The sequence below is a fragment of the Lissotriton helveticus genome, chromosome 3_1 (genome assembly GCF_964261635.1).
Source record: "Lissotriton helveticus chromosome 3_1, aLisHel1.1, whole genome shotgun sequence".
In the NCBI taxonomy this organism is placed as follows: Eukaryota; Metazoa; Chordata; class Amphibia; order Caudata; family Salamandridae; genus Lissotriton; species Lissotriton helveticus.
This window is the reverse complement of record NC_136061.1, coordinates 959,663,251-959,680,269: the sequence shown is the minus strand read 5'-3', so window position 1 is coordinate 959,680,269 and position 17,019 is coordinate 959,663,251. Positions and strand designations below refer to the sequence as shown.

The following is a 17,019-nucleotide window of genomic DNA, read 5'->3' as shown; positions in this document are numbered from 1 at the left end:
TAGATAGAGGGCGATAGATAGATAGATAGATAGAGGGCGATAGATAGATAGATAGATAGATAGAGGGCGATAGATAGATAGATAGATAGATAGAGGGCGATAGATAGATAGATAGATAGATAGAGGGCGATAGATAGATAGATAGATCGATAGATAGATAGAGGGCGATAGATAGATAGATAGATAGAGGGCGATAGATAGATAGATAGATAGAGGGCGATAGATAGATAGATAGATAGATAGAGGGCGATAGATAGATAGATAGATAGATAGAGGGCGATATATAGATAGATAGATCGATAGATAGATAGAGGGCGATAGATAGATAGATAGAGGGCGATAGATAGATAGATAGATAGAGGGCGATAGATAGATAGATAGATAGAGGGCGATAGATAGATAGATAGATAGAGGGCGATAGATAGATAGATAGATAGATAGATAGAGGGCGATAGATAGATAGATAGATAGATAGATAGAGGGCGATAGATAGATAGATAGATAGATAGATAGAGGGCGATAGATAGATAGATAGAGGGTGATAGATAGATAGATAGATAGATAGATAGAGGGTGATAGATAGATAGATAGATAGAGGGCGATAGATAGATAGATAGAGGGCGATAGATAGATAGATAGAGGGCGATAGATAGATAGATAGATAGATAGAGGGCGATAGATAGATAGATAGATAGATAGAGGGCGATAGATAGATAGATAGATAGATAGAGGGCGATAGATAGATAGAGGGCGATAGATAGATAGATAGATAGATAGAGGGCGATAGATAGATAGATAGATAGATAGATAGATAGATAGATAGATAGAGGGCGATAGATAGATAGATAGAGGGCGATAGATAGAGGGCGATAGATAGAGGGCGATAGATAGAGGGCGATAGATAGAGGGCGATAGATAGAGGGCGATAGAGGGCGATAGATAGAGGGCGATAGATAGAGGGCGATAGATAGAGGGCGATAGATAGAGGGCGATAGAGGGCGATAGATAGAGGGCGATAGATAGATAGATAGATAGAGGGCGATAGATAGATAGATAGAGGGCGATAGATAGATAGATAGATAGATAGATAGAGGGCGATAGATAGATAGATAGATAGATAGAGGGCGATAGATAGATAGATAGATAGAGGGCGATAGATAGATAGATAGATCGATAGATAGATAGATAGAGGGCGATAGATAGATAGATAGAGGGCGATAGATAGATAGATAGAGGGCAATAGATAGATAGATAGATAGATAGAGGGCGATAGATAGATAGATAGATAGATAGAGGGCGATAGATAGATAGATGGCGATAGATAGATAGATAGAGGGCGATAGATAGATCGATAGATAGATAGATAGATGGAGGGCGATAGATAGATAGAGGGCGATAGATAGATAGATAGATAGAGGGCGATAGATAGATAGATAGATAGAGGGCGATAGATAGATCGATAGATAGATAGATAGATAGATAGATAGAGGGCGATAGATAGAGGGCGATAGATAGATAGATAGAGGGCGATAGATAGATAGATCGATAGATAGATAGATAGATAGATAGAGGGCGATAGATAGATAGATAGATAGATAGAGGGCGATAGATAGAGGGCGATAGATAGAGATAGATAGATAGATAGAGGGCGATAGATAGAGATAGATAGATAGATATAGGGCGATAGATAGATAGATAGAGGGCGATAGATAGATAGATAGAGGGCGATAGATAGATAGATAGATAGAGGGCGATAGATAGAGGGCGATAGATAGAGGGCGATAGATAGAGGGCGATAGATAGAGGGCGATAGATAGATAGATAGATAGATGGAGGGCGATAGATAGATAGATAGATAGATAGAGGGCGATAGATAGATAGAGGGCGATAGATAGATAGATAGATAGAGGGCGATAGATAGAGGGCGATAGATAGAGGGCGATAGATAGAGATAGATAGATAGAGGGCGATAGATAGATAGATAGATAGATGGAGGGCGATAGATAGATAGATAGAGGGCAATAGATAGATAGATAGATAGATAGAGGGCGATAGATAGATATATTGCGATAGATAGATAGAGGGCGATAGATAGAGGGCGATAGATAGATAGAGGGCGATAGATAGATAGAGGGCGATAGATAGATAGAGGGCGATAGATAGATAGAGGGCGATAGATAGAGGGCGATAGATAGAGGGCGATAGATAGAGGGCGATAGATAGAGGGCGATAGATAGAGGGCGATAGATAGAGGGCGATAGATAGAGGGCGATAGATAGAGGGCGATAGATAGAGGGCGATAGATAGATAGATAGATAGATAGATAGATAGATAGATAGATAGAGGGCGATAGATAGATAGATAGATAGATAGATAGATAGATAGATAGATAGATAGATAGATAGATAGAGGGCGATAGATAGATAGATAGATAGAGGGCGATAGATAGATAGAGGGAGATAGATAGATAGATAGATAGATAGATAGAGGGCGATAGATAGATAGATAGATAGAGGGCGATAGATAGATAGATAGATAGAGGGCGATAGATAGATAGATAGATAGATAGATAGATAGATAGAGGGCGATAGATAGATAGAGGGCGATAGATAGATAGAGGGCGATAGATAGATAGATAGATAGAGGGCGATAGATAGATAGATAGATAGATAGATAGATAGAGGGCGATAGATAGATAGATAGATAGAGGGCGATAGATAGATAGAGGGAGATAGATAGATAGATAGATAGAGGGCGATAGATAGATAGATAGATAGAGGGCGATAGATAGATAGATAGATAGAGGGCGATAGATAGATAGAGGGCGATAGATAGATAGAGGGCGATAGATAGATAGAGGGCGATAGATAGAGGGCGATAGATAGAGGGCGATAGATAGAGGGCGATAGATAGAGGGCGATAGATAGAGGGCGATAGATAGAGGGCGATAGATAGAGGGCGATAGATAGAGGGCGATAGATAGAGGGCGATAGATAGAGGGCGATAGATAGAGGGCGATAGATAGATAGAGGGCGATAGATAGATAGATAGATAGAGGGCGATAGATAGATAGATAGATAGAGGGCGATAGATAGATAGATAGAGGGCGATAGATAGATAGATAGATAGAGGGCGATAGATAGATAGATAGATAGAGGGCGATAGATAGATAGATAGATAGAGGGCGATAGATAGATAGCTAGATAGATAGAGGGCGATATATAGCGATAGATAGAGGGCGATAGATAGAGGGCGATAGATAGATAGATAGATAGAGGGCGATAGATAGAGGGCGATAGATAGATAGATAGATAGAGGGCGATAGATAGATAGAGGGCGATAGATAGAGGGCGATAGATAGATAGATAGAGGGCGATAGATAGATAGATAGAGGGCGATAGATAGAGGGTGATAGATAGAGGGCGATAGATAGAGGGCGATAGATAGAGGGCGATAGATAGAGGGCGATAGATAGAGGGCGATAGATAGAGGGCGATAAATAGATAGATAGATAGATAGAGGGCGATAGATAGAGGGCGATAGATAGAGGGCGATAGATAGAGGGCGATAGATAGATAGATAGATAGATAGATAGAGGGCGATAGATAGATAGATAGAGGGCGATAGATAGATAGATAGAGGGCGATAGATAGATAGATAGATAGAGGGCGATAGATAGATAGATAGAGGGCGATAGATAGATAGAGGGCGATAGATAGATAGAGGGCGATAGATAGATAGAGGGCGATAGAGGGCGATAGATAGATAGATAGATAGATAGAGGGCGATAGATAGATAGATAGAGGGCGATAGATAGAGGGTGATAGATAGAGGGCGATAGATAGAGGGCGATAGATAGAGGGCGATAGATAGAGGGCGATAGATAGAGGGCGATAGATAGATAGAGGGCGATAGATAGATAGAGGGCGATAGATAGATAGAGGGCGATAGATAGATAGAGGGCGATAGATAGATAGAGGGCGATAGATAGATAGAGGGCGATAGATAGATAGAGGGCGATAGATAGATAGAGGGCGATAGATAGATAGAGGGCGATAGATAGATAGAGGGCGATAGATAGATAGAGGGCGATAGATCGATAGAGGGCGATAGATAGATAGATAGATAGATAGATAGATAGAGGGCGATAGATAGATAGATAGAGGGCGATAGATAGATAGATAGATAGATAGAGGGAGATAGATAGATAGATAGAGGGCGATAGATAGATAGATAGATAGATAGATAGAGGGCGATAGATAGATAGATAGATAGAGGGCGATAGATAGATAGATAGATAGAGGGCGATAGATAGATAGATAGATAGAGGGCGATAGATAGATAGATAGATAGAGGGCGATAGATAGATAGATAGATAGATAGATAGAGGGCGATAGATAGAGGGCGATAGATAGATAGATAGATAGAGGGCGATAGATAGATAGATAGATAGATAGATAGATAGAGGGCGATAGATAGATAGATAGATAGATAGATAGATAGAGGGCGATAGATAGATAGATAGAGGGCGATAGATAGATAGATAGATAGAGGGAGATAGATAGATAGATAGAGGGCGATAGATAGATAGATAGATAGAGGGCGATAGATAGATAGATAGATAGATAGAGGGCGATAGATAGATAGATAGATAGAGGGCGATAGATAGATAGATAGATAGATAGAGGGCGATAGATAGATAGATAGATAGAGGGCGATAGATAGATAGATAGATAGATAGAGGGCGATAGAGGGCGATAGATAGATAGATAGAGGGCGATAGATAGATAGATAGAGGGCGATAGATAGATAGATAGAGGGCGATAGATAGATAGATAGAGGGCGATAGATAGATAGATAGATAGATAGATAGATAGATAGATAGATAGAGGGCGATAGATAGATAGATAGATAGATAGATAGGGCGATAGATAGATAGAGGGCGATAGATAGAGGGCGATAGATAGAGGGCGATAGATAGAGGGCGATAGAGGGCGATAGATAGAGGGCGATAGATAGATAGAGGGCGATAGATAGATAGAGGGCGATAGATAGATAGAGGGCGATAGATAGATAGAGGGCGATAGATAGATAGAGGGCGATAGATAGATAGAGGGCGATAGATAGATAGAGGGCGATAGATAGATAGAGGGCGATAGATAGATAGAGGGCGATAGATAGATAGAGGGCGATAGATCGATAGAGGGCGATAGATAGATAGATAGATAGATAGAGGGCGATAGATAGATAGATAGAGGGCGATAGATAGATAGATAGATAGATAGAGGGAGATAGATAGATAGATAGAGGGCGATAGATAGATAGATAGATAGATAGATAGATAGAGGGCGATAGATAGATAGATAGATAGAGGGCGATAGATAGATAGATAGATAGAGGGCGATAGATAGATAGATAGAGGGCGATAGATAGATAGATAGATAGATAGAGGGCGATAGATAGATAGATAGATAGATAGATAGAGGGCGATAGATAGAGGGCGATAGATAGATAGATAGATAGAGGGCGATAGATAGATAGATAGATAGATAGATAGAGGGCGATAGATAGATAGATAGATAGATAGATAGATAGATAGATAGATAGATAGATAGATAGAGGGCGATAGATAGATAGATAGAGGGCGATAGATAGATAGATAGATAGATAGAGGGAGATAGATAGATAGATAGAGGGCGATAGATAGATAGATAGATAGAGGGCGATAGATAGATAGATAGATAGATAGATAGATAGATAGAGGGCGATAGATAGATAGATAGATAGATAGAGGGCGATAGATAGATAGATAGATAGAGGGCGATAGATAGATAGATAGATAGATAGATAGATAGATAGATAGAGGGCGATAGAGGGCGATAGATAGATAGATAGAGGGCGATAGATAGATAGATAGAGGGCGATAGATAGATAGATAGATAGAGGGCGATAGATAGATAGATAGATAGATAGATAGATAGAGGGCGATAGATAGATAGATAGATAGATAGGGCGATAGATAGATAGAGGGCGATAGATAGAGGGCGATAGATAGAGGGCGATAGATAGAGGGCGATAGATAGAGGGCGATAGATAGAGGGCGATAGATGGCGATAGATAGAGGGCGATAGATAGAGGGCGATAGATAGAGGGCGATAGATAGAGGGCGATAGATAGAGGGCGATAGATAGAGGGCGATAGATAGAGGGCGATAGATAGATAGAGGGCGATAGATAGATAGATAGATAGATAGATAGAGGGCGATAGATAGATAGATAGAGGGCGATAGATAGATAGATAGATAGATAGAGGGCGATAGATAGATAGATAGATAGATAGATAGAGGGCGATAGATAGATAGATAGATAGATAGATAGAGGGCGATAGATAGATAGATAGATAGATAGATAGATAGAGGGCGATAGATAGATAGAGGGCGATAGATAGATAGAGGGCGATAGATAGATAGCTAGATAGATAGAGGGCGATAGATGGAGGGCGATAGATGGAGGGCGATAGATGGAGGGCGATAGATGGAGGGCGATAGATGGAGGGCGATAGATAGAGGGCGATAGATAGATAGAGGGCGATAGATAGATAGAGGGCGATAGATAGATAGAGGGCGATAGATAGATAGAGGGCGATAGATAGATAGAGGGCGATAGATAGAGGGCGATAGAAAGATAGAGGGCGATAGATAGATAGAGGGCGATAGATAGATAGAGGGCGATAGATAGATAGAGGGCGATAGATAGATAGAGGGCGATAGATAGATAGAGGGCGATAGATAGATAGAGGGCGATAGATAGAGGGCGATAGATAGATAGATAGAGGGCGATAGATAGATAGATAGATAGAGGGCGATAGATAGATAGATAGATAGATAGAGGGCGATAGATAGATAGATAGATAGATAGAGGGCGATAGATAGATAGATAGATAGATAGATAGATAGATAGATAGAGGGCGATAGATAGATAGCTAGATAGATAGAGGGCAATAGATAGATAGATAGATAGAGGGCGATATATAGCGATAGATAGAGGGCGATAGATAGATAGATAGATAGAGGGCGATAGATAGATAGAGGGCGATAGATAGATAGAGGGCGATAGATAGATAGAGGGCGATAGATAGAGGGCGATAGATAGATAGAGGGCGATAGATAGATAGAGGGCGATAGATAGATAGAGGGCGATAGATAGATAGAGGGCGATAGATAGATAGATAGAGGGCGATAGATAGAGGGCGATAGATAGAGGGCGATAGATAGAGGGCGATAGATAGAGGGCGATAGATGGAGGGCGATAGATGGAGGGCGATAGATGGAGGGCGATAGATGGAGGGCGATAGATGGAGGGCGATAGATAGAGGGCGATAGATAGATAGAGGGCGATAGATAGATAGAGGGCGATAGATAGATAGAGGGCGATAGATAGATAGAGGGCGATAGATAGATAGAGGGCGATAGATAGAGGGCGATAGATAGATAGAGGGCGATAGATAGATAGAGGGCGATAGATAGATAGAGGGCGATAGATAGATAGAGGGCGATAGATAGATAGAGGGCGATAGATAGAGGGCGATAGATAGATAGATAGAGGGCGATAGATAGATAGATAGAGGGCGATAGATAGATAGATAGATAGATAGATAGAGGGAGATAGATAGATAGAGGGCGATAGATAGATAGATAGATAGAGGGCGATAGATAGATAGATAGATAGATAGAGGGCGATAGATAGATAGATAGATAGAGGGCGATAGATAGATAGATAGATAGATAGATAGATAGATAGATAGATAGATAGAGGGCGATAGATAGATAGATAGAGGGCGATAGATAGATAGATAGAGGGCGATAGATAGATAGATAGAGGGCGATAGATAGATAGATAGATAGATAGAGGGAGATAGATAGATAGATAGAGAGATAGAGGGCGATAGATAGATAGATAGATAGATAGAGGGCGATAGATAGATAGATAGATAGATAGAGGGCGATAGATAGATAGATAGATAGAGGGCGATAGATAGATAGATAGATAGATAGAGGGCGATAGATAGATAGATAGATAGAGGGCGATAGATAGATAGATAGATAGATAGATAGATAGATAGATAGATAGAGGGCGATAGATAGAGGGCGATAGATAGATAGATAGATAGATAGAGGGCGATAGATAGATAGATAGATAGATAGATAGAGGGCGATAGATAGATAGATAGAGGGCGATAGATAGATAGATAGATAGAGGGCGATAGATAGATAGATAGATAGATAGATAGAGGGCGATAGATAGATAGATAGATAGATAGGGCGATAGATAGATAGATAGGGCGATAGATAGATAGAGGGCGATAGATAGAGGGCGATAGATAGAGGGCGATAGATAGAGGGCGATAGATAGAGGGCGATAGATAGAGGGCGATAGATAGAGGGGGATAGATAGAGGGCGATAGATGGCGATAGATAGAGGGCGATAGATAGAGGGCGATAGATAAAGGGCGATAGATAGAGGGCGATAGATAGAGGGCGATAGATAGAGGGCGATAGATAGATAGAGGGCGATAGATAGATAGATAGATAGAGGGCGATAGATAGATAGATAGATAGATAGATAGAGGGCGATAGATAGATAGATAGATAGAGGGCGATAGATAGATAGATAGATAGAGGGCGATAGATAGATAGAGGGCGATAGATAGATAGAGGGCGATAGATAGATAGCTAGATAGAGGGCGATAGATAGATAGATAGATAGAGGGCGATAGATAGATAGAGGGCGATAGATAGATAGAGGGCGATAGATAGATAGCTAGATAGATAGAGGGCAATAGATAGATAGATAGATAGATAGAGGGCGATATATAGCGATAGATAGAGGGCGATAGATAGATAGAGGGCGATAGATAGATAGATAGAGGGCGATAGATAGATAGATAGAGGGCGATAGATAGATAGAGGGCGATAGATAGATAGAGGGCGATAGATAGATAGAGGGCGATAGATAGATAGAGGGCGATAGATAGATAGAGGGCGATAGATAGAGGGCGATAGATAGATAGATAGATAGAGTGAGGCCGATAGATAGATAGATAGATAGATAGATAGATAGATAGATAGATTTCTTTTACTCGCTAATATTAAGATGCCACACTGATGTAATATTGCTGGAGATTAAATCCCACTAAGGGGGGAAGGAGAGGGGGGGGGGCGAGACAAGGTTCAACTAGAAAGTTTAAGAACGAAGTGGAGAGTTCGAGGGTATTTTTTCTAAATCCTCTCACCACTTCTCACTCTTGAAATAGTAATTTACTCTTGTCAGTGGCAGCATAAATCCCTTTCGCGATGGGATTACCTGCGACTGGCGTATTTTGCACGGTACTTCTGGAAAGTGTTATTTGGCAAAATCCATAGGTTCAGAATAACAAATTTTTGTTTGCACAATCATGCCATCTGTGTCGTAGCACTTATGTATGTATTTCATTGCAGTTGAAAACTGAGGACACCTAACATGCACCCATCGAGTAGATCTATATCTGGGGAGAGCTGGCGCAGAAACCCTCTCTCTCTGTCATGGCAGGAGCGTTTGCAGCGGGAAGGTTCTGCATGAAGTGTTTTCGGCGCAGATGTGCTCCCTTTATGGCGCCGAAACTTCACTTAATGGCGCGAGAAGCAGGGGGAGGCCAAAGCTATTAAGCTGTTCGTCGGCAGTTTTACAAAGGCAGGAAGCGCCCCAGTTAATTGGAAAGCTGACTGGGGGGGTTTAAGAAGACTCATTAACATATCAAGAAGACGTGACCCTCCTTTCTGATTTATTTTTAAAGACGTTTCATGTGAAGGTGATAGTTCTACCAAAAGGCGTGCATTCTCAAATTCTCAACCTTTCCACGATTAGTGTTTCCATATGCACATCAGTCCGGTTCTAAGGAACGTTTGAATGTGTTGACAACAGAAGGTTACGTTTCTATTTTGCAAGAAGTGAGAACTCTCCGGAGAGTTCGACATCGTACTCATTCGGAGCCCCGCCCCTCCCAAAAAACTTCAAAGATCTTTCACTTTCTGCAGATATTACTTCAGATGGGAAAAGGTGAGTGAAGGTGTGGCGTAACAGCCAGAAGAGTTGAATTTTGAACTTTGAAAACAGATCCGAGTATCGGCATGGGGTCCAACATCCTGTGATTCTGGGCAAATCACTTAATCTCCCCTTATCTACCAAAATGAATGTGTCCTTGCATAATGTAACTGGCGCTTATGTAAAGCGCTACAGTACCTTCGGGATGAGATCCTGCCATATAACAAGGAAAACGCAATTGCTTAAAGCGACGCAATATGAATTATGCTTTAGACTAGATCCGGCCGTACCTTAATGTTTGTACTCGCAGCATTTGTGTCGGGTCTTTTTTTTAAGTTTATACTGCAGCCACCTACATTAAACGCTCGCTGCTCACCTGTAATATGTTTCTGCTTAGGCTGCCTTTGTGCCGGAGGGTGGTGGGTGCGTGGAAGCAACAACGGGAGCAAAGCAACAAATTTATTTTAAACAAGTTTTCCCAAACTTGTTGCTCTTTGATAAGTGCGTGTGGGGATGATTAGTTGTTATGGATAAAGTTTTGTGGGTCTGTCCCTCCGTACGAGCTGGTGTTGTGTGTTGGTATCAGACCAATTTAAGAAGGCACGAAGCCCTGGGAAATAACAGACGTGTCATGTAGCGCTGACTGAACTGGTACCGCTTAAGGCGCTGGCATGTCCACCACCCATGTGAATGACCCGGTGTCAGGCAGTTGGGGGGGTTCCTTGGCGGGGGAGTGGGAGGGTCATGTTCATCAACTTAGTCCAGTGGGGGCAAGGGGCATAATGTTCGTGACAGCTGCAACAAGAGACTGCCCGCTGGTAAAACAAGTCTAGCAGCTGAAAGATTCAGTAATGTGAGACCTATTGCAATTGCATTCGCGGTTGCACTGGTAATGTCATTAGTAGTAGCGATCTGTAATGTCCGTAACTAAAGCACTGAAAGTTATAACTGAAATCATGACTCACCTGCCCTTTCATTGATGGTGATTTGAAGTAATGACACAGTGACGTGCGCCACAGCAGCATGCTTTCCATTCCCTGCGCTGCGGCCATAGTCAATCCCCATAACGCTTCATTAAAGTGATTATGTGAGGAGTCCCCAAGCTTAAGTATTGAGTGCAAGTTTTACTACGTGCGTGGTGCCCAATTCTTAAATACATCCCGAGTTGTACTGATGTGATCAAATATAATTTACACGCATTATCACTTTACTGAATCAGAGGCCATACATTTACAAATTGATTTAATCTCGATGACAGACTTTTTAGTGTGCACAGATCTGTGCACAGGGACAGACCAGAGGTGTATCTCTTTAAAACGTATGCCAAAGTAGTGAACGCCTACAAAGTCGCAATTATTAGTGTATTTGATATTCATTGACTTTTCAGCAAGCACGCTACTGCCCTGAAAATGAGCGGAGAGTTACTCCTGTCTAACTCGCAAGTTAGGTGATATTTATGTACTTTCCACAGACACAATTTTGCCTCGAAAATGGTCAGAGATTTACTCCAGCGGTGAGGGGCTGGGTTGGTTGGTTAGTTGTTTTGTGTGTGGGAAGTAACCAGTTTGGGGAGGAGAAATCCGAGTAAGGCTGTGTGCGGGAAGAGAGGAACAGATGGCTGTGAAGCAGGGGGCGGGGCAGCGGAACCCTTTCAAGTGGCCCTGTGGCCGTGAAAGGAGAAATGCTGCTGCCAGGGGGAAGGCTTGTGCATGAGAGCAGGTCACGTGATTGTGATTCACGTGAACTGTTGAAAATCCTCATCGTAAAAGTCAGCTTTGTGGATGGGCGGCATTAGGTCTCTCTACGAGACCTAAAAAATAAACCAGTTTTGGTTTTCGGTGGGTTCCCTCTGGGAGCCCAGTACCAACCCTAAGAGGTCAGAGAATCAATATCTTGCCCCTGTCTTTTTTTGTTTTTTTATTCTTTTTTTTTTTTGTAGGTCTTTGGATTATATTCCGAGTCCTAGGATGATTTTCACTACTTGCTGGTTTCAGGTGGTTGGTAGCCAATCAGATCTAATCTTGAGATCTGTCAGGATCCACAAAGACTTCGCGTCCCTATGTAAATAAACTTTTTGTACATAGATTGCTCAAAAACTACTGAATGGATTTACACCAAAACACAAAAAGCGCTCTTTCTGGAACAAGATTTATCTTTCTGCCAAATTTGGTGTAAATCCACTCAGCGGTTTAGGCTGTAGCTGTGTCTAAACGTTCTATAATAGCTAATATTCTTTTGGTTTTAATTAACTGAACAATAAACTTTACTTACTATAGGAAAATTAATGGGGAAAACCCACTTTGGGACTCCCCTTTTTTCTCGACCCACGCTTGACGAATCACTCCAACGTTTTCCATGCAGAAACTAGTCAAAAAGTAGCACTTTTTGTGAAATGTTTCACAGAGATTCGTCAAATGGCGCCAAAGTTATTAGCAACACAAAAAAGTGCATTTCCCATTGAAACACTCTTATCACCATAACTACCCAGTGGCGACTGACACTAGGTAACGTGAGTGTTTGTTTATGTATCTATACAATATATTTTATGCTGGTCTGTGTTGGGGTGTTTGTGGCAGTCAAGCTGTGATCAAATTGCAGGGCTACGCAATTGAGACCTCTGTTTTTCCGTGGGGTTTCAGCTTTAAGCCCTATTGTATGCTTGACGAATGATAGTGCTGTGAATCCAGTGCAGAGTCGAGAATGTGTCGCTTGTCACAGGTATTATCAATGCTCAGCAGTGAATGTCCCACCCGATGCTATCAGTGTTAGCATCCCAGACCTGATCATTGCATCTGACACTGGGTGCTTTCTGCAGTGACGATCATCTCTGCCATTTGTTGTAGTTTTAGGACATGTAGCTGTTTCAGTGGTGGTGTTTAAGCATCACATAGTGTTCGTCTTAATAGTGGATTGTTTCTATAGGAGGAACATATAAAATTGCTCACTGAATTATGTACAATTTAAATGCTGTTCTGATAAAACAGAAATTAATGCAGTTTTGCTCCTTTTGAAATATGCTGTATCCATACTTCGATTAAAATCCTGGCAAATTAAGCTAAGGACCGGATTGCTGCAGCTTTATTTTGACTTTTTGTCTGATGGTGATGATGTAAGCGTTTAGGGACCACTGATTGAATCCTTAACAAATGCTTGTGTGTTTATTTTTCAAAGGAACAATGCAAGATATCTCTGGAAAAGGATTCCACCAGCAATTCGCTCAGTAAGTATCCTATAAAAATCAGTTGCGTCCAGGGCATAGAACAGGTGGAAGCGGTGCTAACTTTTCTCTCAAAGCTAAAGCTGGTCTAGTTAAGGCGGCAGCAGTACCTGCTTTCAGTAGGCTATGTATGTATGTATGTGTGTGTGTATATATATATATATATATATCACCAAAGATAATAGTTCAAGGTCCTCTCACACACAACTGATGCATCAAGGTTGCCCTGCAAGATTTTATGCTAGCACAGCAGTCTTTTAGTGCAAAACACAATAATAATACTGGGATTTCTAGAGCACATAGCTACCTCGTATAGGCAGTCCCAGTGCTAGGTACAGGTGTCCACCCCCCCCCACCTACAGTTGTAACCCCTCTTACTTCCCGAAGAGAAAAAACAGGTTTTAAGATCTGTCCTGAAAAGGCATTCCGACTGAGCTTGATAAACAAAGCGCAATTCACAGTTTCAGCTCTAGGTAGCCAAACAAGCTCCCACCCATGCACACTTTCTTAACTCTGGGAGCAGTAGCTAACCTTTCACCTGCCGATCTTAAGTTCCTCTGTGGTATGTACTGTCTAACAAACGATTTCAAGTACCATGGGCCTTTGTTATTCAGAGCTTTGTCGCAATAACACAAGGTTTTAAACGAGGATCTTTGCCTCACTGGCGGCCAATGAAGTTACTGAAGTGCAGCCCCTACAGAGGGATGCCTTGCAAATTCAGTTGGAGCCAGGCACCACTTTCTGCACTCTCGCGACTCTCTTTACCCTACCCTGTGTAACTCCAAGATATAAAACTTTGCAGTAGTCGAGCCTCTACACAATCAAGGTCTGTGCTACTGTCTTTCTAGCTGACTCCGGTAAGAAACACAAAGATTTCCTCAGCATTTTGAGAAGTCTGAACCATTTCCAGTAACTGCAGTGATTTAACTGTCAAAAGGCAGTTTTTCATCCACTCAGATGCCGAGATTCTTGTCCTTCGGTTTAGGATAGGGCACTGAACCCAGCTCCTTTAGCCACCATGCAGTTTACCAAATGTTCAACTGATTGCCCAGGGTCAAAACCTCGTTCTTTCCCGCATTTAATTTGAGGCAATTCCGGTCCAGCCACCTAGCAACCTCTGCCAGGCTGAGGCATAGGGAAGGGGCTATACCGGTGGAATTCGTTGACAGCGTGATGATAAGCTGAGTGTCATCTGCATTTGACATAATCGTGAACCCGTAGCTTTTGGTGATACCCGCCAATGGTTGCACTTACATGTTGAACAAGGTTGGGCTCAAAGAAGAGCCCTGCTGCACCCCTTGGTTTGTTGGAACACCTTTGACTGGAGGGGTTTCTGTGACATCTGGAAGGTGCAACCCTGCAGAAAAGAAGCAACCCATTGCAATGCTTTATGTCCCACTCTGTAGTTCCAGAGTCTTTCAAGTTATTGTGGGACACATTGTTGAACGCAGCACTGAGATCAAACATCAACAGTGCTGCAGAATCGCTAGCGTTCAAGATCTGACCAATTGACTCTTTCGTCAGTATGCTGACTCTGTGCTGTATGAGGAACGGACACCTGATTGTTTGCTGTGTATTAGGTCAGGACTCTCTATGAAGCTTGATACCTGCTTATTACCAGGCTACTCCGTAATCATGGGAAATAATGGTAGCAGCGGAACCGGACAATCATTTTCCGGCTCAGACGGATTTATTAACGTTTTCTGTAAGAAGCGGGATAACCATAGCATTCTTCCATCTCTCCAGTACCTGGCCAGAGGTATGGGAGCTGTTAATCAACTTACCTATTATTGGGCGGACCATCCCCCTGCCTCATTCCAAAATGTATGGAGAGGCTGGGTCCAACAGATATCCTGACTTCACTGCAGCCTTAAGTGCAGTTAGCGCTTCAGTCTCAATAGGCCTGAAGTTCAGCAACCTACAGCTCTCCTCCGACCAGTTGAACCACACGCTTTTACGCTGGGCATCTCTAGCTACTTTAGAAAAAGAGTCTTAAATATTAGCCAACTTATTCAGGAAAAACTGAGCCAAGGCATTGCATCCTTTGTTTGTTGGTGTGGCAAAAGTTGGGATTAAAGATAAGGATGACAGTGACTTCACCACAGAGTAGCTATCAAAAAGAGTTGTGGGCAGCTAGAGTTTCACTAGTATAGTATTCACTCCAAGATTTTTTTTGTAGCAGGGGTAGGAAATGTCCCAGACCTATCACAGTGATCCAGATAGGCTAGTGGCCACAGTTGCTCTGACAAGTCTTCATCTGCTCTGACCACCGTGGTCAAGCAGAAGTGTAGGAAGACCCTAGGCTTACCATTTCTCGAGTAAAAAACAGTAGTAGTATTAAAAAAAAAAAAAAAAATCACAAAAAAACCTTGTCTGGTAAAATAAATAATGAAAATAAAGCCCAGCCTCGGAACCTACCATGTATGAACACGTTTTATTGGAAAAGTAGTATGATTTTATACGATGTGGATGTTGATGTGTACTTCTCTACCACAGGCAAATGCAGAGCTAGGAAATATTTGGTCTGTGGGACAGAGGATTTGGCAGAAAGATTTTCCTGGAATCTACACATCAATCGCGGCACACTCATGGTCCGAGAACATTCAAGTCATCATGGAGGCGCTGAGAGGTAAGCTAGAAATTCTCTAGAGGCTCCCCTCTTTAGCTTGCATGTTTTGCTAAACCGTCCTGAGACCCCTGCCCAAACGTCTCACAGATATATCCGTAACTGCTTATCTCAAGAGGTGAGATGGTATGAAGATTTATCTCCGTGCCAGTTCAGTATCTGAAAAGGTTCAGTGCCCACCCTGAACTCTTATCATGTGTAAATGACCTTGACTAGCATCTGTACATGGGCATGACAGGTCAGAGTGATGGGCAGTATTGACATTCGTCCACTTTCTCACCCCACCCCTACCCAAAGAAGTAAGTTGAGCTGCAGGCCTTCAGATGCAAACCACCACTGTGGGTTATTTCTATTCTTTAAGGCTAATAATTTCACTAATTATATATATGTCCCTTGGGCTTTCTGAATCTTGCCTTTTCAATGTGACACATAGCTCCCCTGTTTTCAGTTTTATGTCGTTTCTCCTAATATTTTGTGTAATGAAACAGAGTTTTTCCCCCATGGTTTGACCAATGTAGTCCAACAAGCACAGTGCCAATTGTTTTCATACTAGACCTATGTGGAATTGCCTGTATTTGTGGCGACTCTACTCCTTTTGTCCTGAGTCAGACTGCCACACAGATGATATGCCCTTGTGATTCATTGTATTAAGGTATAGGTAGGCTTTCCTGTTTTCAGTTTCTATTTTTGGCAAGTTCTGGTGTTTTTTTCCCAGTGATTTCAATACCTTAAAAACAGTGGTTATCAGTGGTTACACATTTTCACACCATTAAAAACAACAGAAACAGTGTTTTTCCGGTGTTTATTATTGCTTGCTCACTGCACTGATAGTGTATGCTGTATAGACAGTGTACATACAGTGTATGAGGTCCAAATACATTTTTACAAATCAAACTTGTTGTACACCATACAATACTTCTTCAGTGAGTCTTGAGTCATGCGTGGTCCCTCTTTTCCTTCCCGTGTAAACTTTATCAGTGAAAAGGCCCTCTCAACATTGCCACTTGAGACGGCCAATGCCAAAATAGCTAATACACAATGTGCTATCTCTGGCTACTGACATAGCTTTACATGCCAATACTGGTGCACCTGAAAAT

General features: G+C 42.0%; 1 protein-coding gene across 1 annotated transcript in view; it reads left to right on the top strand.

Annotated features, from left to right (window-relative positions):
- Positions 1-17,019, top strand: part of COPS8 (COP9 signalosome subunit 8) — a 125,585-nt gene that overhangs the window by 69,599 nt on the left and 38,967 nt on the right. The window contains exons 3-4 of the mRNA XM_078681369.1: positions 13,251-13,299; positions 15,793-15,925. Coding sequence (XP_078537495.1) covers positions 13,251-13,299; positions 15,793-15,925 — 182 coding nt within the window. The remainder of the gene's footprint in view (positions 1-13,250; positions 13,300-15,792; positions 15,926-17,019) is intronic.